The 20809-nt window shown below is 41.6% G+C and overlaps 1 protein-coding gene across 5 annotated transcripts in view; it reads right to left on the reverse strand.

The window, feature by feature from the left end:
• ALCAM (activated leukocyte cell adhesion molecule) overlaps positions 1 to 20809 on the reverse strand; it is a 123615-nt gene that overhangs the window by 31324 nt on the left and 71482 nt on the right. For all 5 annotated transcript variants that reach the window (XM_075034150.1, XM_075034148.1, XM_075034149.1 and 2 more), the window contains exons 2-3: positions 4063 to 4163; positions 1078 to 1297 (exon numbers count right to left, since the gene is read on the reverse strand). In XM_075034150.1, coding sequence (XP_074890251.1) covers positions 1078 to 1297; positions 4063 to 4163 — 321 coding nt within the window. The remainder of the gene's footprint in view (positions 1 to 1077; positions 1298 to 4062; positions 4164 to 20809) is intronic.

The raw sequence follows: 20809 nt of genomic DNA on the forward strand, positions 1-20809 counted from the left end.
TGTTGACTCCTAATCTAGTTTTGAACTCATTTATGCTACTGACAAACTTCTGCCTAGACACCACCGACGACTCCCTGACACCTTCCCCCTGGGAGAAGAGTACAGGTGCCCTTCCAAAATATGAATTCATGTTTTTCAAGCAGAAGTGGGATCTGTTTGAAACTGCCTATCCCTGCAAGCAACGTGTTCCCACAACAGAGCCTTACTTTGACTGTGTAAGTCAGCACCTGAAGAGCAACAAAGGCCAAAAAAAGCCATATAAAACCAGGAAGCTGAGGAAGATACCCACTGCAGTCACAGGGCTGAACTTACAAACGCTTAACCTTAGCCTCAGACCTGTGCCCCTAAAAAGGGGTAACGCCGCCTCCGCAAGCTGAGTCAGGCTTTGAGGGATTACAGGTCTGCTCTGAATCAGCACCAGGAAAGGGCCAGGTTTGTCCACGCTCCTGCACCTCAGAGCACTGGGGTCTGCGCTGCCGACCAGCCCTGCGATCAGTCTGTAGCGATATCAAACGCTTATAAACTTTGCTGTGCTCTAAAGCAGAACTGCAGACTGGTCTTCCTCCTGATAGTTCAGCAGGGGACAAAATAAGCATTTGGGGCTAGCAGCTATCTTCCAGCCTGTTGCTCGCTCACTTGCAGTTCGTACCGTTGCACACTAGCTGCTCAGTGCTGGTTTAAAGCTCTCCACTGATCTAATCCTGCAGACTGCACACAGTTAATGCTTCCCTCCTGCAGAAAAATTCGCTTGGAGAACAAATGGAAAATAATCAGTGCTAATTTTACATTTTTCATTTCCAAGGCCAAATGACATCACATAAGTGAGTCATTATCAAAGCCTAAAATTCTCTTTGAGCCAGCACTTATCGTGAATAAACTGCAAGTGCAGGCAGTCCTGTTACATAAATGCCACCAGTAGATTACATTTTTGAAAGCTGCAGAAATTTGCTAGTCTTAGTAATTTACTCCGCCAAACTTACTTTCTTGTCTTTAATCTTTCCCTTAAACAAAAGTTTCTGTAATTTATGATTCAGATGCTGATGAATGTTAATGGTAGTAACAACTAGATTTACTTACTGAAGACTTTGACTATCGTTGGCTCTTCGGAAACATCATCTTCTGTAACTAGCATACATACAAATCTCTTTTCATCACTGATTCTTGCATTCTTGATGGATAATGTATAGTTTTCTGAGAGACTCAACCTGTCTTTGTAGTCTGGTACATCATCATACTGTACATTTTTTTTTGTTGATGATCTGAAGGCAATAAATACTGGAGATCCATTTGGCATTTCCTATAATAAAAGGAAGAACACCTCTATTTTGCATAAACATTCATTTAGAAGTTCCTGAAGATCTGCAATTGGTACAAACCCATAATTTAAAAAAAAAAATCTAAAAAGTACATCACATGGCTTTTTTCCTGATTAATTTCTGCTGTACAAACAAGAAATTGAGTGTAATGCGAGAGCTAGTTTAAGACTGCCATGGTACACATTGAGAATATCATCAGTAGAAATAATTTCAAACCTTTGGCTCAATCTCAGCATAGCATAGGGCTTTCTCTGATGAAGGCTGGTGGTTCTGGCACCACCTGCCTCTGTATGAAAAAGTATTTGAAATAGAAGCGTTTGTGAGCTAGGCAGTTTCCTTTTTTTTTCCTGATTGTTTTACATATTCATATTGTTTGTCTGGGATATTCAGACTTCATTCCAAATGCAGGATTTAATCAAGCATAACTGCCTATTTTATTCTAAACTAGTTTTTATTTTGGGGGTTTTTTTCTTCTTTGTTTTTAAAGGACCCAAGAGCTTGTGGCATGGGAATATACATACAATCAAATATTGTTATTTATGCATGTCAGGATAATCTGCAAAATATCACTTTCTAGACATCCTCCTTATATTAATCAGTATGCAGTTGCCATCCTAAGAAGGCGTACATAGTTGACAGCCTTGAACAAACCTCCTGTATCAGAAATTTATTTTTACATGAGACAAAGTTACAGGCAGAGCTCTGCGGGATTTGATTCCCCTCTCCTTACACAAACACACAGAGCAGGGACAGACACTGTCTGCCTTTATTTAAAGTGAGGTGAAAGGTTGACTCCATCTCTACGTTCAGCATTGTGCTGGGGGCTGGAAGAAGTTTTCATTCCCTTTTATCCCTTGCACCTTGCGGCGCTGATGTGAGTAGCGTTCCCAGCACAAAACCTCAGCTTGACTGCAGAGCCCACAAAAGCATGACGATGCTGTGACAAGAGACGAGTGGTGTCAGAGCTGGGCAGGGAGCAGGAGGCAGCAGCTAATGTGAAGTTCAAATTCCCTTACAGTCTTTCTCCCTCTTTCACTTTTAACTCTTGGATTACTCTAGATGTCTGTCGCACAGGAAAGAAAGCTTTGCCTTGACTTGATACGTGCAAAGTTGCCTGTCAAGTGCAAATGAGCTCTTAACTCCGTAAGCCTACCCAGCATGCACAGGTAGATGCTGAAAGGAGCGACACCTCCTCCTGCCACGGTGCACGTCTCCCAGTGCCCCCAGGCTCCCACCAGCAATGCCAATTGCTGCTCCCAGGGCAGAAGAGCAGAAAATGGAGTTCCTCTTCCTTCCGATGAAATAATCTCCCCACCAAAAAACCCCAATCCAACCCCCTCGCCTGAGGTAAAACCAAGTGTTCCCATGCTGGGAGCTGCCCTGGGAGAACAGGTATCACTTTCACTTTGTTGCGTGGGCTGTGTCAACAATTTCATACAATAGCAACTAGATGGGCTTTTTTGCACATTAGGTTTCGTGTCCCCTTCCATTTAGAAGAAGCTGTAACATCTGCATTTGCCGCTTGGTACTTGTCTGAGATAAGCAATCCATATACACTGGAAAGAGATAATGCGTTTCTTTTTCTCAAAATAGCCTTGCATCTTCATAAAGATGGACTTGTGTCTTCCCAAGAAAAGTCAGCAGACTAAAAAACACATTGCAAAACATAGGCACTACATCTTCTGAATGCTCACATGAAATAGTTTCACTGTCCCTTTTTGGGGAAACGTTCTCCACAGACTTCTGACTTCACTTCCCAAAACATATTTGCGGAGAAGGAACTCTTGAGTGGATGAGGACTGCAAAAGCTGCAAACCTCCAGGTACAAGGGAAGGAGCCGGGGGGGATTACAAAACACCCCCCAGTGGCAGACCAGTCTGCTGTAAAATAGGCTGGTGGGTGCCATTTACAAAGAGAGAGAGAGAGAACTATGTAATTTTAAATCCACTGTCAGAGTAGAAATCACCTGTTATTGCTGATAAGATTTTGGTTTGAGCATGAGAGGAGATTTAGATGAACTTCACAGAAGCAGGAAAACACGGTATCAGTCTGAGAAACAAAACGATTTTGGTAGCCTGGTGGTTTTTTTCCACGTATGCTTCCAGGTTTCATTTGACTTTGATATGCTTATTCTCCTTTTGGCCTGGGATACTGACTGCATACAGGAGAAGCGCATCCTGTGGTGTTTCTACCGCAGGCTGACCAAGACAACCAAGACAGCACCTGTGGTTTTGCCTTTGCTCTCCACGCACCAGAAACAGCAGAGTGAAACCAGCAGCAACTCAGTTACTAAGATCAGCTCTGCCCTCTTCTTCGCTGTGCATTAAACACACTGAAGCATGGAACAGTACTGAGTGACTGCCAGATCAACCCAACGTGGGGACAGTGCTTTCCCAGGGATGAAGCACACCCTACTTCACACACTTCAAAAGGATTCAAATGTACAACGATGGCTCTGTCAAGTGAGCAAGACACCACTGGGTAACACGCCAGATCTCTAATACAGGTTGGCGGAGAACTCCCAAATAATTATTTCTCTTGAACAACGAGATTCATTCCTCAAACCTCTAATCTATGCTTGGCAGAAACTATGCAGATTGGAATCTTGCAGTCTTACAAACACAGGAATAAATGTCTTTGTATCAGAGGCAGAAATCATATTGGATTGGAGTCTTGTAATCTCACACACAAAAAATACACATCTTTTATACCAGCTTTAATGAATGTAAAGATAAGCTATACTTACATATTTCCATTTTCCAAACATAAGACCATCTGGTACTTCTAGACGACAAGGCATAGTAATAGTATCTCCATATACTGCATTTACTGTGTACAATCCCAGAGCTAGAGGAGAAACAGAAAGAGAGGAAACAATTTTCAGTGTTTTCTTGAATTCCCATATGCTAGCTAGTGTTTAGTTCACAGCTATTACAAAAGCAGAGCCACCTCCTTTGCAGATGGTTATTTTCCAGCATGTAGCATTTATCCCCAAACCTCTAACAAAAAAGGATTCCTGTCACTAAATTTGTTTACTTAAAAATTATGACCTTTTCAGACCCATGTTTCCTGCTGCAGTCAGTGGGAGCCAAGTTGATTTCCAAAGGGGATTGCACCTGCTCAACTGGACAAACACGTATTCTACAATCAGTATCCACAGCTATTGTTGCAAACTTAAAACTTGTAAAGGAAAATCCCTAAACTTTTTATTTTCTTCATCTGAAAAAATGGCCACTTCTGCCTGGAGAGGTTATGTTGCAATGCAATATTGTGAGGAGGCCATCAGACAAGTGATATTCTGACTGCTGCACTACATTAAAAACTTAGAAAAGGAAGAAAAGAGAATGTTATTTAAATGCTGGGTTCCCTTAAACTTGGGAAACAAACTAGTCTGCACATTTAGATTTTGGAAAAATGAAGTGAAATGCTTCTATGAATTATTTAAGAATAGCTTTTTTGGAAACCTCAGCACAATGTTATTGTGCTAATGCATACAAATTTACAGAATAAAACTGACCCACTTATTTTCATTGTCCAAAGCATGTGAATTGAACAAAAACAACAGACCCTAAAGTGATGAAACGTTAAAATGCAAGGAAGTTTAAAGGGGAAGATGTTACAACTTGGTGCATTTGCTATAATGCAACTTTGCTTTGCTCCTATTTCCCATAGTTGCCCCTGCTCTCAGTGATGCTCGCTGCTCCTTACACTGGACGGACGTTTTGCCTCTGGTGCTTGCCCGGTGTCACTGAGCAAGTGTGCTGGCTGCCTGCTCTCACCCATACGTCTGTGGCCTTTGTCAGGGTCTTCTGCCCAGACACTCAGGACCTCTCCCTTTGCTCTCCCTTCATTTGCAACTGGAGCTGCAAAATCAAGGGCTTGCTGCCAAAGAAACCTTATTTAAGAGAGAGCAGTAGGATGCTGGTGATGTAGCCAGGGCCACAGAAACATCCAGTCCTTCTAGAGACATTCATTTTTCCGGAGATTCAACCCTTCTTGCTAGAGCTGGAAAAAGCAAACCTCTTCCCATGTGTCCCCAAAGACCTGAGCCGCAGACTCCTTAACTTTTCCCAAGTCCCGAGGCAGCCGCTGGAATGACCTGACAATTCTATTGAGTGCATATGTGCACTCTATAGGGAGGTTTTCCCAAGGGATTTTTTTTTCATTAAACAAAATCATGTCTTTTCAAGAGCCAAACACTGAATTCCTTGCCTACAATTTAAATTAGAAAGTCTCCAGAGCATTTTCCTCAGGTGAGGACTTCAGAGCTCACTGTTAGCATCAGCTCCTATTTATCATTTGTATCACAGTGACAAATGAGGCTGTGACTTGTGCTGTGTGGTACTGCACAAAGAAATAGTATTCCAAAATCCTTCCTTAGGGACACTTGTAACCTGGATGGCATCACATGGTAAGGCAGAGAAGCAGGCCAGCAGGCTGGAGCAAAACGGACTAAAGGAATGCAGGAGATAACAGGCACGACTACCTGCACGTATCTTAAACTTTCTTTCCTTCACACTTTTCCTTTTCAACTAAACACCTGCTAGTCTTCTTCTGATTCTGTTATATAATTAGTCACAAGCATATTTTAGGTACATTATTCACACCGTAAGGACTGCATGCTCTAATTTGCTGTATGGTTTACGAAGACCAGCTGTTTTCTAAATGACAATAGCAGTCGGTCCACTAGATGGTGCTGAGTAAGTGCAATCTTTAAAAATCAAACCAGATTTTTTTGAAGAAATCAGCCAACTTCAATTTTATGGAAATAGGACCAATGTTTTATGAAATTGAACTATAAATGGAAGTAAAATTCAAAGCTGGAACAATTTTTTCCCTTGGCCTTCTCTTGCACTCATCCTCATTCTGATCTCCAGGAGGGTGACAACACAACTTCGGCTTTGCAAGCTGAATCCCAATTTTCATTTCTGCTAGAGCTAGAAAAAAAAAAATCCTTTTTGGTTCCTCTCTTCCATGGGTGCAAAATTACAAGAGACTTGCAAATACATATTCAATTAGTAAACTGGTTAGTACCCGTTCGAATTCCAGTCAAGTGTCATTTAGTAATTTGAAATTCTGTAATGGTATTTTGCATCACATAGAAAAACAGAAACTGCTCCTCCTCGTAGGAGATATTGCCTCTCAATAGGGGAAAATAAAATGACCCTGTGAGATCTGTAATGTTGTTCTCTCCTAGACACCCATTTAACCCCTGCAAGTTGCTAAGGTAACAAGTACATGCTACCAAAGACCTGACAAAGAGCCTCAGGAGTGTGAATGAAACTGTATCTGGAAAGGATTTACATTTATAGCATTCAGAGCAGGTAATTGATGAATGGCCTGATAAAGACTGGCCTCTGATTTTAGAAGAACTCTTTCATCTGAAAGGCATTCCTTAAGATGGACCCCTCCCCCCACCCAATCATGTCTTGCCATAAATTCTGCCTCAACTAAAATCATACAGTTTTCTAGGAATTTGTTAACACAGAACAAGACACACACAAGTTTTACTTTAAATATAGAGAAATGGTCCTTACAAGAATACAAGAGGCTGTAAATTCTTCTCCTCCCGCTTCCATAGCAACAAATATAGGACATTTAAGGAGTGCAAACTAGTTGAGTAACTGCAAACTTTCACTGCAGGAACTGCAGTAACCTCTGCAAAACAACTTTGCAAACCTATACATTTAAGAAATAAACAAACAAAAAACCACCTCAACAAATTTGGAAATTCCTCTCTCTGTTGCTATTAGATATATTTGGAAAATGGTGGGATGAAGAAGAAAATAGAAGAAAATGATTGCTTAATGATATGACAGGGCTTACCTTCCACCATCATTTTCTGAGAGGCCTTTACATAGTTTCCAGCTCATTGTAAGAAAAAGAAAATGAAGGCAGGATCTACAAATACATAACAAATTGCTCCGTGCCCTAACACAACACACGGTCAATGTCAAGGCCCTTGTATCTCATTAACTGCAGGAGAGCGCAAAGGCAACTATAGGGAATGATACTACACGAAGTTACTGGACACCATGCCCTGTCTTGCTGTATTTCTGATGCATCTTTCTGTAGCTAATTACGAGCTCAGCCAGCTCCCCTGCATGATTTTCAGATGTTGCCTTCTAAAACTGAGCCAGCGCTGTTAACAACGCCACTAATTGAGAGGCAGGATCTTGTCCCATGTACGCTGGGAGAAGCTCCACTTGAACTATCTACGAATTCCACCTATATACCAGGTTAATCCAGCTCACTGTCCTTCCATGTCTTTACATACAGGTTTGAGCAGGCTGAGGTTTAACTCATTTTCCCCACTTTGATCCAGTGCTGAAGAAACTCTGAGCCAGATTAAACCTTTCCATGTAGGTTCGGACATGGGAAGAAAGTAGTAGCATCAGGAGGTATGACAACTCAGAGAGAGATCCCAGCAGGACACAGTGAAATTGAGATGGCATTTGCTGTTGATGCTTTTAATTACAGTACTTTCCACATCCTCATGGCAGTGCTAACTGGCATCCTTCTTTGTCCCCCTCTCTGCCTGTGTTTCACAAGAGAAGAACCAAACAGTACCCATATATTTGGGTGACAAAGTAAAAATCTGACTACTTGATCAGAGGCTTAAAGGCAGAGGAGGTGTGCTGTTGTTAATTTAGGTCCTCACCAAGAGTATACGATGCAGGTCATCATTTAGACTAATTATTATTTTTAAATCAGTGGGATCATATAAGAGGAATGGATAGAAGGTGAATATCTAAAATTCTGGAAGCTGATATTTCTCCAGAGAAAATAACAAAAGCTGTAGGAAGCATATGGAAAGCAGCCACGTTTTCCACCTCTACCTTCCATTTGAAGTACTGAATATTTTTCTTGCCACAAACATCTTTTTAAAGTGCTTAAGAGTAACATTTTTGTGACAAATGTAAAACAGAACAAGGGGCTGTTCAAACACCCTTTAGATGCAAGATCCACAGGAGACTGTGAACCTGTATCTGGAAACTATGACTAGCAGAGGTACTGCCCAAAACTCATCTTCACCGCCCTGCTTGGCTGCCTCACAGCACAGCTTACTTCCAGTTACTAAAGCAATGGAAAACTGGGCAGCTGAACGTCCCTCAATACCCTGGAGTCCACTGATTTAAATGATGTTTTACATCTACAAAGATGTCCTGTATTTTCCTTCTGCACCTAATTTTTTACTGCTGATGTTTCTGCCCCAGCAGGTTCAGCAATGATGCCTTCTATTACATTTTCTGGACCCAAGGAGCAAGGTCTCATTACCAGAGAACAGCAGGACACGTTGGCTACTACAGTTCTTTGCAGCAATCAGCAGCAGCAAGCAGAGGAGGTCAATTAGCAGCTTCTGGAATGGAAGTGTCCAAACCCAAGAGCTATTATGTCTATTTAGCACCTACTTTGGAAAGTTAACTACTTTGGAAAGTCTACATTAGGATGAGCACTCCAAATCTTTACTTGAGGTGTTGGTCCTCCCATCTTATCTCCAGGTAGCCCAGATTAGCTTGTATTTAATATGTTGTGGGAGGTTAAAAAGCTTTGCCTCATAAAATAAATATTTTATGAAAGTTGCTTGCTATCAGCTCTTAAGTTGCAACAGGCAGATTTTTCTTTCTGCCTTCCACTTCCTAAATGCATTTCAGCAATATAGGCATACACTTAGGTCCTCTTGAGCATCCGCTTAGGTACCAGCCTAAGTGATTTCTTTTAGGAAACATCAGTATTTCACAAAAACAATAATTACATGTTCTTAAGATCGGGAAGTCACCTTTTCAAATCATAGAATCATTCAGGCTGGAAGAGACCCTTAAGATCATCAAGTCCAACTGTAAGCCTAACACTGCCAAGTCCACCACTAAACCATGTCCCTAAGCACCACGTCTACACGTCTTTTAAATACCTCCAGGGATGCTGACTCAACCACTTCCCTGGGCAGCCTGTTCCAGTGCTTGATAACCCTTTTGGTGAAGAAATTTTTTCTAACATCCAATATAAAAACTCCCCTGGCACAACTTGATGCTTCTTCCTGACACTCACCTCGCTACATCATCCTTTCAGGTAGCTGTAGAGAGTGATAAGGTCTCCCCTCAGCCTCCTTTTCTCCAAACTAAACAACCCCAGTTCCCTCAGTTGCTCCTTATAGGACTTGTTTTCTAGACCCTTCACCAGCTTCATTGCTCTTCTTTGGCTATGCATTTATTAACAGTAGCTTTTTTTTTTTTTTTTTGAGACAAAGCAGTATATGAATGACAGCTGGGTGTTGGTACAATGCAAAACGGATTAGAAAAAACACTCCAGCTTTGAATGAGACAAGACTTGACAGCACAAACTTACTGTCCCAGCACTATTAAATTAAAAGCACTACTTAGAGAAAAAATTGAGAGAGTTCACAGAATCCCAGATTGGTTGAGGTTAGAAGGTACGTCTGGAGGTCATCGGGTCCAATGTCCCTGTTCAAGCAGGGCCACCTACAGCCAGTTGTCCTGGACCATGTTCAGATGATTTTGAGTATCTCCAAGGATGGAGACTCCACAACCTCTCTGGGCAACGTGTGCCAGTGCTCAGTCACCCTCACAGGGAAAAAGTGTTTCCTGATGTTCAGTTATGTCCTGCATTTCAGTTTGTGCCCATCGCATCTTGTCCTATTACTGGGCACCACTGAAAAGAGCCTGGCTCCATCTTCTTTGAAGCCTCCCTTTGGGTATTTGTACACATTGATGAGATCCCCCCTGAGCCTTCTCTTCTCTCGGCTGAACAGTCACAGCTCTCTCAGCCTTTCCTCATAGGAGAGATGCTCCAGTCCATCGTCTTCATTGCTCTTCATGGCCTTCATTGGGCTCTCTCCAGTATGTCCCTGTCTCTTGTACTGAGAAGCCCAGTAATGGACACACCGCTCCAGATGTGGCCTCACCAGCACTGAGCAGAGGGGAAGGATCACCTCCCCTGACCTGCTGACAATACTTTGCCTAATGCAGCCCAGAATACCATTAGCCTTCTTTGCTGCAAGGGCATACCGCTGGCTCATGTTCAACTTGGTGTCCACCAGGACCCCCAGGACCCTTTCTCCAAAACTGCTTTCCAGCTGGTTGGCCACCTTCCATGCTGCATGGAAGTTGGACTTTTCAGACAGGACTCAACTTTCAACTATTTTTTTCTCCCTCTCTTTTCCTTGCCTGGCAAAAAGTAACTTCCAGTAAGACATTTAGTAAACTTTAAAGACATTCATAACACTGATCATGGGAGCAGAGAAGGGAAAATACAGCAAACGTCATGGACTTCATGTTTCCCTATCTGGGCCTGACAAAGTCACCTGTATGGACATAATGGGACTTCAATCATCCGTTTTGCTGAGCCACAACAGCCTGGGAGCCAAACACCGCTCAGTCTTGAGTCTGCAGACCTCTGCAATGGAGGCCCAGGTGCCATTTTTTTCAACAAGCTTGTCCTTGTGATCCAGCTCGCTTTACTGAAAACAAGCCTCTTCACATGAGCTACAACAGGCACTCTTATGCACAGCTCACACAAGAATTGCCCTTGGTCATTAATCTTCTGACATACCACAGAAAACATAAGATACACTTCAGGATGTAAAAAGACTGGTTTAAAGCAAGCAAAAAGGAAAAAAAAAAAAGGCTTGTGTTATCAAAATTCATGCATATGACAGCCCCCATTTCAGTTTGGTGGTTACTTGTTTCATATGCTGGCCATCAAAATAGGGAAGCAGGGCAAGCAATTCCAAGAAAATTCAAACATTGATTATCTTCACCTTACAAATATGATTAAAAAGTATGTGTTTGTGGATATGTTATCTGATACAGGTTATATAAACAGTACATTGCTTCTTATCTCTACCTGTTTAAATAGTGAAACAAATCCACACGTGGGTGATTAGGATTTCAAAAAGACTATTAGTTACAAGAGAATCATCCTATTATTCAAGAGGGAAACTAACTGCAGATAAACATATCCAACAGTATTTAATGTAACATACATTTGTAAAACAACGTAACGGAACTTGCTGAAGGGTTCTTATACTTTATCACAGCATTTCTTCAATGAGTTTTAAACCCTGAATAATATTAAAGCACAGGCAATTTTAACACCAAAGGAAAAAAAATCCTTTATCATCTTATAAGCACTCATGCAATGGACAGCAATTACCCTTTGGAATTGTCACTGCTAACTTGAGCTCTTTGAAGATGTGAAGTAACAGAATGGAAATGCACATTTGAAGCTGGTTTTTTTTTGTGGGGGCAGGGGGGGAAGACCCAACTCAAATATCGTTGTGACTCTGGAAGATGTTGAATTCTCTTTTGACAAGCTGGTCAAAGAAACACCTACTTAACTCCAAAGCTGCAAGTAGCCAAACCCTCACAAACAGGAGCACTTACATGCTTAACACTGATTTTGGCAACTAGTCAGGCAGATTAGGGAGATGAGGGGGCTTGGCACCCAGCAACATCAAGGCATCAGGCAGTGCAGATCAGGAAACAGGCAGGGTATTTAAAGCTAAAGAGATACTGAAAACACCAGAGTTGGAGAGCAGGCATTAAACGCCAGCAGAATTCAGCTATCATTAGTCTACACAAAGCATTATGCTTGTTTAAAACACCCAGACTTTCTCCTTATAAATGAGGAAAAAATGCTATAGGAAACACATCAAGACTTCAGAAATCCTCCCTCCTATGAACACTAACAACTAATATGCTCCTACTCCTTTCAGATTCCATACAAATCAAATGTTTTCCTTATCAGTACAAAGAAACCAGCTATAATTAGGAAGTAGCTGAGATAACCTGTCTCATCCACCAAGGCTGCATGGGCTTTATCACCTTATCATTAAAGAAAACCTCAGTTCCCTCCTCCATCTCTGGTCAAAAAGACAGAGGCCAATGCATGCTTCTCACCGGCGTTTTGCTCTATAGTTCAGCCAGTCATGCACTGCACCGGAGGAACAGTTTTCCTGCACAAGCACATGGCTTTGTATGTGCGAGCTCAAGGCTGGGGCCTCCATGAGTTTAGGTCCAAAATCCCACAGAGCACTCTAATCACAGCTTTCACAGTCCTACAACATGACCAGATAAAATTCTGGGTGCTGCGTGCCTGTTCAAAAACCAGACTACTCAACTGCTCTATTTCACTGAAGGCTATTTCTGCTCCAAGATTTCAAAACATCCAGCTGTTTCAGTATTTCGGTGGCTATTTTCCCCACTTCCCCCACCAGAATACAGCTTCCCTTCCCCTAAGCTTTGCTTGTAGCTTGATTTGGAACGACTTTAGCGCAGGCTTTTGAAAAGATTGTACTAGATGCTACAGTGCGTAGTTTACAGGGGCGATCGTTACTGTAAGCTTTACCCTAGGGAGGTGCACACTGAGTGTTTCTCTGAACATTTTCCATCATCCTTGCTGTTAAAGGAGTACACTGGAGACCATCACAGAAGAAAAGTTTCCTCAGTCTGAATGTACCAAATGCCTAGATTGCATCTAAAAAATGATGACTAATAACCTTTTGTCAGCTTAGGAACTTCAAATGTTATATATAAAGCAATAATCATGACAGTAACTATAATCATAAAAAGTTTCTAGAATTTGTTAGGTATGCAAAAGAAATTTGTACATAGTCATACTCCTTTAAAATTTGAATGTCCATCATTAAATGCATTATCGTTGCCACTTAAAGTAAACCAGATACTACTTTCCAAGTCAGCAAAGCTTTCAAACTATATAAAATCTGCTCCTACCATTAGCTCCTGCAAAGCTTGAGACCAAATGGTCAATTCAAAGCTCAGTAACTGATGCAAAACACTGCTGCAAAATGAATTACTTGTGTCAGCACATCAACCTTCCTACCTTCCCACCTCAGCCTCTGTTCCAACGCCTAGCTCCAAGAAGACAAAGGAAACTGCTAAGACCAATATCTTTGAAACAGGACCAGCAAAGCTCTGGTTTGCTTGGCAGCAGTAAGCCCATCTCTGCTTTTTAATCCAGTCCCTTTTAAATCAGGAAGGCTCCAAAATCTGCTAAAGAACTGGAAGGAAAACCCATGGAAGCTACCGGTGCCTTTGTACTGCATGGGCTTTGTTACAGCAAAATTTTCCTTTCAAAGGAAAAGTCCTAAGCTTCTTTATACAAACCACCACCCCAAAACATCACCTGTGATTTCAATGGCCTTCTAATCACACTATTGTATGGAAAGCCTAGCTTTTGGCTCAGAATTACTCTAACTCTATTTCTAGATTCGGTGGTAATCCAAAACCAGTCAGATTTGTTTTGCAGGCTGATTTGCCGGTTTAAGTTTTCAAGTCCTTTGAGTAAATCTTACAGGTTTTAAAAAGTTACATATATAGTGGTGTTGCTGTAAGTAGGAAAAAATGTAGTGTAATTCCAAGCAAATATTTACAAATAGGAGTTACGGAAAAAACATCTACCTACTTGAAAATGCTTGAATTAGTCTAAGGCTAGCAGAGACAATGTTTCCACAAGATCTGGGTGGAACCACGTCAAAAGACACTTCCAACATTGGCAAGTTGTGGTCAGCATCAGAAAACCCAGCTGTGTTTTTTCTGAGCACCGTACAGTGGGGAAAAGAAGCTATTTTTCCCACAGTTGATGCTGCAGCTGAAAGGCCACTGTTAATGATTTACTGTGATGCAAATTTTACAAAACATTGCTTAGGATAGTTCTTATAATTCAGAGGAAGAGGTAAGATGGCCAACATATCTTCTTGTAAATACTTCTGTTCAATATGCAGCCATGACTAAAAGAACTATTTTTTTTTAACATACTGAAAGATTGAAAATAATTTATTAAAGTAGTTACCAGCATATGGTGTGATTTTTTACAAATGGTCTGGCACATCTGCCAAGGAAGTGAGTTGTAGCTTACTAAAGTTTGATAGTACAAGCTATCTGCCAAGAGATGAGCAGCAAATGCGGGAAAACAGTTTGAGTCAATACTGCAATGCATTTCAACTTTAAAGTGTATACCTAATTAGGCAAAACAGGATCAACAAAGCCTTTGTAGCTTGGTGAAACTTCTCACTCTTTCTGAGGTTAGCCTTTGGCTGCTCCTGCAGCGTACTTCTGTTATGCTTCTCAGTTGCCCTTCCAAAGCACTTTTCCATTTGCTAAAACTACTCCAATTGTATTTTATCTTCTTGTTATGCTAGTCAGCAATGCTGCTGTGTATCCAATAGCTTAAAGAGACTTAAAAGTTTCTATTAAGTCAAATAAAACCTGTAGCTCAAAAATAATTACCTAAAATCCCCCATTATATTTTGCTATGAATCCTTTTTTACTTTTTTTAAAAAAAAATCAATAGGCAGCATACTAAAAAAAGAGCTAGCCTTCTTGCTTTTTCATAACTTGATATTGACAGTGTGGATCAATATACCCCACAGGCTAATAGTGCAGAAAAAACACATAATTTATACATAAATGCTGAATAAAAGGCTAAACAGCATATGTTTTTCCTATCAGAACTATGAGAGATTTTGTTTTGGTACTCTAACTAAGAGTATATTGCCCTGTCATCCTAGATTTTAAGTCAATGTCAAGTTGGCAGTGCACCAAGGGAGAAGATTTTCTGAAAAAGAAGGTGGAACTTTTGCCACGTGTATCCTTCCCCTTGCTCATGCTGCTGCTTCACTGCGGCGAGAGGCCTGGGAAATGGGGCTGCAGTCATGGTGGCACCGGAGTGGAGATGGCAAAGGGGGCCCAAACCTGCTGACTCCTTCCAGAGGCACCTGGAAACCAATGGACTGTTTCTCATGGGGTGAGATACTTGGGCTCCCTTTCTACCACAGCCACTAACCTCTTCCCAACAGCCTGCACAGGATTAAACCAAACCAATGAGAAGAAGCAACCATAAGATGACGAGGAGGTGGTCACTGCATCCCACTTGGTCAACGGCTGTTTCTGGGAAGGTGCAATCACAGCCCCACATTAAGACTTCACTGTGATCATGATTTAACAAAAACCAGTAGTGCACCTGAGTCCCTGACTAGGGTGCACCTCTCCAACTATGGAAAGCACGGGGGGAAAAAAAAAAAAAGAAAGTTTTCTTTCACACACATTATGGTCCACATTTGCTAGTAAAGCATACTTTAGCTTGTCTATGTACAAGTATCCCTTGTAAGTACGTCCCTTTAGATATTGGTCTGTGAGGATCCATAAGCAGGTAAGAGGAAGAGCAGATGGACCTTCCATATACAGTTGTTTTAGGAGTTAGACACTAAGAAATGTATACCTTATTGATCTATGCTCCAACTCTTGCATCAAAACAAAGGAAAAAATAGTTCAAGCAAGCCCCTAACTTTGGAAAAGCAGTCAATAAGCAGCAGTTTCTTCCCCCTGGCATCGGCCAGATGCAAGGATGCACACAAAGACTACAGCATCATAGGAAAGTCTGACCCTGACTCCACTCCACCTACTCTCAATCAAATACATGGAAGGGCTCTGTGGCCATGTTGGCAGAGCCAACAGCAGCATTAAAGCTACTTGGTTTTCCTCACTTGCTTTCTGCACCTTTTCTACTTCCACTTAGTGAAAATTGCGTGGTTAACATACCTAAGGCTTGGCAGTACAGTAACAGATAAGAATTATCCATACTTCCCAGTGTAAAGGTAAATAAAAAAAATACTTTATTTCTTAGTAACAATTTGTATTTTTACAAAAGAGGTACTTCCCAAAACATGTATACATTTCTTACATTTCTTTAAGCATGAAGGAGTCTCAAGAGAAAAATTAAGGTACCAGAAAGCAAATCAGATGATCATTTTGCAAAGTATGGGGGAGGGGGGAAATCACTGATCACTCTGGTTAAAAGTCAATAAATGCAATGGAAAAAACCTAGGAATTAGGAAAAACAAGGTAACACAAAAAATTAGAAAAACTAATGTAGTTAAATCAATGCTACCACAGTTGTCCTATGCAAAGGAATCTCAACAGGAGACACTGTTCTAACCACTTCCCTCTAGTGAGTTGTCTGCATTCTGCCCACAGTCCTCCTTATAGGAAGAGTCGCTTCCCTTCTGCCTGTCTAGGATCCTTCCAAATTGAAAATTGGTGCCTGGCAGTTTTCAATAATGTTATTTTTTTAACCATGCATGTTGTTCCTCTACTTCAAATCATGATTTACTCTGTCAAGTAAACCTAAAACAAAGAAAAAAGCCAGATCTCTACTACTGACCATGTTCCAAATCTGCAAACCTTACCCTCTCCATTACCTGCACATTCACCTGGGCATTTGCTTACTCATCCAAACTGTAGTGAGGTTCAGCTCCCCAGCTTCTGCCACAGGCTTGCTATCTGCTATCAGCAGTCCTCTCTGCAGCAAAGGGGGTATATCCAGCAAGCAGAGAAGAATCTGTGGTGAGAATGCATTTTTGCTTCTCTTTCTTTATCAGTACTCTGAACCATTTGCGGGAGCTCCACCTGTATTCCTGTAATAATCCTGTACACCCCAATAAGGACGAAATACAATATTTGATGAATGCAAGTTTGATAGGCAACTTGCAGAAGTGTGCAATGCAGCTTCCACTGACACTCTGCTGAGCTGGGCACCCGAAATCATGCATCCAATACTGTGTATCACAGAAACATGTTCTTCCTACCTGCTCTTCATCAAGGCTGCAGGGTCCATAGCTAATTAACATGCAGTGTCCTGCCACACTTCTCTACTGCAGTTACACTTACCAGACCTGCTGCTTGCTGGTTTTAGCAGTGTTTATTCTCAAAGAAACCAGCTGGATTTCACCAACAGAACAAATCATAACCTGTGACTATAATGCGTATAATGTGTACAGAGTATTATTTTCAGTGAATGAGCTTCATTTACTTGTGGCGAAAACCATGCACTAATCACCTCAAAAAAAAAAAAAAAAAAGCCTCACAGAAGTTACAGCTTCAAAGGGCATAGATGAAGGACAGATTTATCCTTCCATAATGCTGAGTGGGTGGAAAAAGCTGTACATGCTTTCAACAGAAAACGTCCAGGCCTTCCAAATTAGGGAAGTAGGTTGGTAAATGCAAAGCGTCAGCTTTATGTGCCATCAGGTGGCTCTGGTTGCATGGACAACCCCCAGCTGATGATAGGCTTTTGGCTGCTCCATCTGTTTTCCAACTGCATTCCCTACTGATAAGGGAGAAGACAAAGTGAGCAGGTGAGATTAATGTAGCCTCCCCGAATCATCATCAGGTCTTTGTTACCTGGAGACAAGACCTATCATTTCACTGATAGCACAATAACATAGGTGTGAGGGGAGAAAAGCTCATTGAAAGTATAATGCTACAAATCCTTATGATTTATGCTAAAATAAGTGACTGACAGCTCCTCTGAGGCTCTCTTTAGATTTAATAGGCTCCTCATAGACACAGCTTTTTAAATTTCACAGATGCCTGTAGCCAGGCCTGGTACTGGCAACTGTCTCCTGCTGTAGGAGAATGAGCTGAAGCAGATGCGTACTTCCAGCAACAGGAGAAATCAGCAACGCCTTTGTTTCTGGAAGTTTCACCTTTGCCTGCCTTTCTTAACCAGTATGCTGAAAATTAAGAGAAGCGTCAGCAACACAAACTGCAAACTATGTATAAAAAGAAAGAGTTAACATTACACAGACTCTTATTCAATGGTGAAACATAGACACACAGATATGGAAATATGTAAGGCTGGTGCGACTTCAGTGCCCATCATTTCTACTTGTGGATATTACTGACACGTGTGATGCTATGAAAAGCTGCCAAATATCGGGGTTTGTTTCCACCCCATATGTATTTACATATGTATGTGCATATATAAGCTAGCATCTGATGTGCTATTACTTTCCTTCTTCGCATGAATTCTTTATTGTTTTTTACCAAAAAAACCCACTGCTTAAAATAATGCTGCATATATAAAACAATGCTGGAAAGGACCACACAACTGCAGCTCAAATCTGGTGGACACATCTTACAATGATTTTCCAATATAATATAACATTCGAATATACATGTACTGTCCAGTTACTGAACAAATTGTCGTAAGTCTCAGCTGCCCTCTGGAGAAAACCATGAAGGGTTAGAAAATGCAAAGTATGGTTCCTATTCATTTTTTAAATTAATATAAGAGTTACTTTCTAGAATTTTAAGCTGTAGGCATTGCTTTGTGCAAATACAGTGTTGCTATGAAGTTTAAAAGCAGCAGCATACGTTGTAAGGCCTATCTGCAGTCCCCAAGAGGCTATAAAAAAGTTACTGTGAGCATGTGCAAACAGAAGCAATACAGAAGTTCAACCTTTCCAATAGTTATGCACATATTTATCTTCAAGAACAAATAGTCCCACAGCATGAGGACGAAGGCACAAAACATCAGCATTACTACTAGAAAACAGTTATGCTGACTAGGCTTCCTCCCCTACTATTATACATATTGTGGTAGCTTCCTGGACCCCATTTATAAGATAATAAAGAGGCACGATCAACTGATTGCTCAGGGGCCCAGCCCAGCCCAACCTTTAGTGAAGCACTTCAGGACCACCGTGGAGCCACTCTTGCTTCCAGAGCCCCCCAACTCCAGGCATGCAGCACGCACCTCTGCCACAAATAAAACCTGGGACATGGTTTGCAGGAACAGAGAAACTTTGACTACCCGGGTAATACACTATGCTGGCTTTAGGGAATGTGTTCACTACATGCCACTCATTTCGACATAGTCCTGAACAGCAGTATCAGAAATGATAGCAGCTGCACAGACTTGGATGCTTGTAATTTTAGATTTTGATGTGAATGGTTGAGTAAACAGCAATTCCTTCAGAGTAGCCCACCTCGGTTAGATGCGTGGCTTCCAGCGCTGAGTGGCTGCATTTACACTGTCATTGAATCTCTCTGTAAACACATATCGTGATGTGAAAGTTGGCCACTTTCTCTATATACCTGTCAGAAACTCTTTGTGGAGAAGGCAATCACGTTTTAGTTAGCATGACAGTCTCTGCAGTGCATTACGCTCTTGTAAACTGCATTAGTGCACAACTGCACTTTTAAGTACAGTTCGACGTGCTGTTTTGGCCTACATATTTGGGCCATAATTACCAATTTCCTTATCTAGGCACTGCTGCTGCCCATATCGCCACTTCTCCCTCAGCAGGAACACACAAGAAAGATCTCCCGAGCTATTTTGATTTGTGGCAGGAGCTTTTACCTATACACTGCTAGTTACCCAATTTTTGACACTAACCATGTAGTCAGAGCATTGCCATTCTGCAACAACCATCGAAGACAAGGTGTTTGCTACATAGCCCATATGTTGGCCAAGCACACAAGATACTGCAGGGCCACGCTGAAGCAGATCACCTCCCGAAGGGCAGAGCCTTCATGCGCATCTTTATACCGCAGTACTGCAAAGTAAATGAGAGGTACCTTCTTTCCAACCTTGTGTTTTCTGCAGAGAAACAGCATTTACACAGGGCCCAGCGAGATACTGCTTCAGCTTTTGGTAAGTTAAAAGCATCCCTGAATCTGTCAGTCACAGGTTGTCTGGCTGTGCTGTGGGTCTCAAAGCCATCATACCCGAGGGGACTCCGAGAGCACTCACCGCTTGCAGCCCTTCCTAACCACTACTCTGTATCAAGAGGAATGCGACCGTGCTGGGTACCTGGCAGAAAGCACTTCTGAAAGGCCAAAACAATCTCACAGCTACTTTGGGCCATTTCTTAGCGTCAGGAGGGGTGCTAGGATGGCTAAGTGGGGCAAAGGATCTGGCCCCCAAAGACAAAAACTTGTTCTTCTGTCTTTTGTGAGGAAGCAGAACAATTTTTTATAGTCTCCAGCTTTTGTAAAAACATGCACTAATTAGCACACATATTTTAAAAAATGCCCCTATACCTAATTATTTTGAAGAAATCTTGAAAACTAATTATTAGTTCTGGAACCCTTTTGCCTTTTTGAAGCCAGATGGTGCCCTTCCTAAAATACCAAGGCTAGAGAATTATTTATGTGAGCTTTGACCACGTCTGAACAGCTCAGGGAATGATGTATTTTTTTAATGCCCTGATACTGACAACAAGCCTTTTTACTCTAAATTAATGGGAAACAAATGTCGCACAGTGAAGATAAAAGTGACTTTGCAAAGTTTTACTCTTTAGAAGTTGCCTTTTTTAAGAGACAAAGGTCCTTGCAGAAATGTCAGTATCGGCTTGTCTGACAGAACGGAGGGATGCCACGGCACGTGTGTGTTCTCACCACACGTGTGGTATGGGTTGTGTGTGCATGCGGGCAATCAATGGTATTTGGGATAATATATCTAATTTTAGGTTGGTCTTAACTGGGTCTTGCAAAAAAAAAACAACAACAAAACCCCAACAAAACCAGCCCCACCACGTACAGAAACAAACAAAACCCCAGAGTAACCCATGCCACCCTCCAGCAAAGCAGCAGCTGCCTTTAGCTTCTCACAGGTACAAATCAGCTTTTTAGGCTGATTTGCTGTAACTTTTTAATACGCTTTTCTTT

This window comes from Buteo buteo, chromosome 8 (assembly GCF_964188355.1).
Source record: "Buteo buteo chromosome 8, bButBut1.hap1.1, whole genome shotgun sequence".
Classification (NCBI taxonomy): domain Eukaryota; kingdom Metazoa; phylum Chordata; class Aves; order Accipitriformes; family Accipitridae; genus Buteo; species Buteo buteo.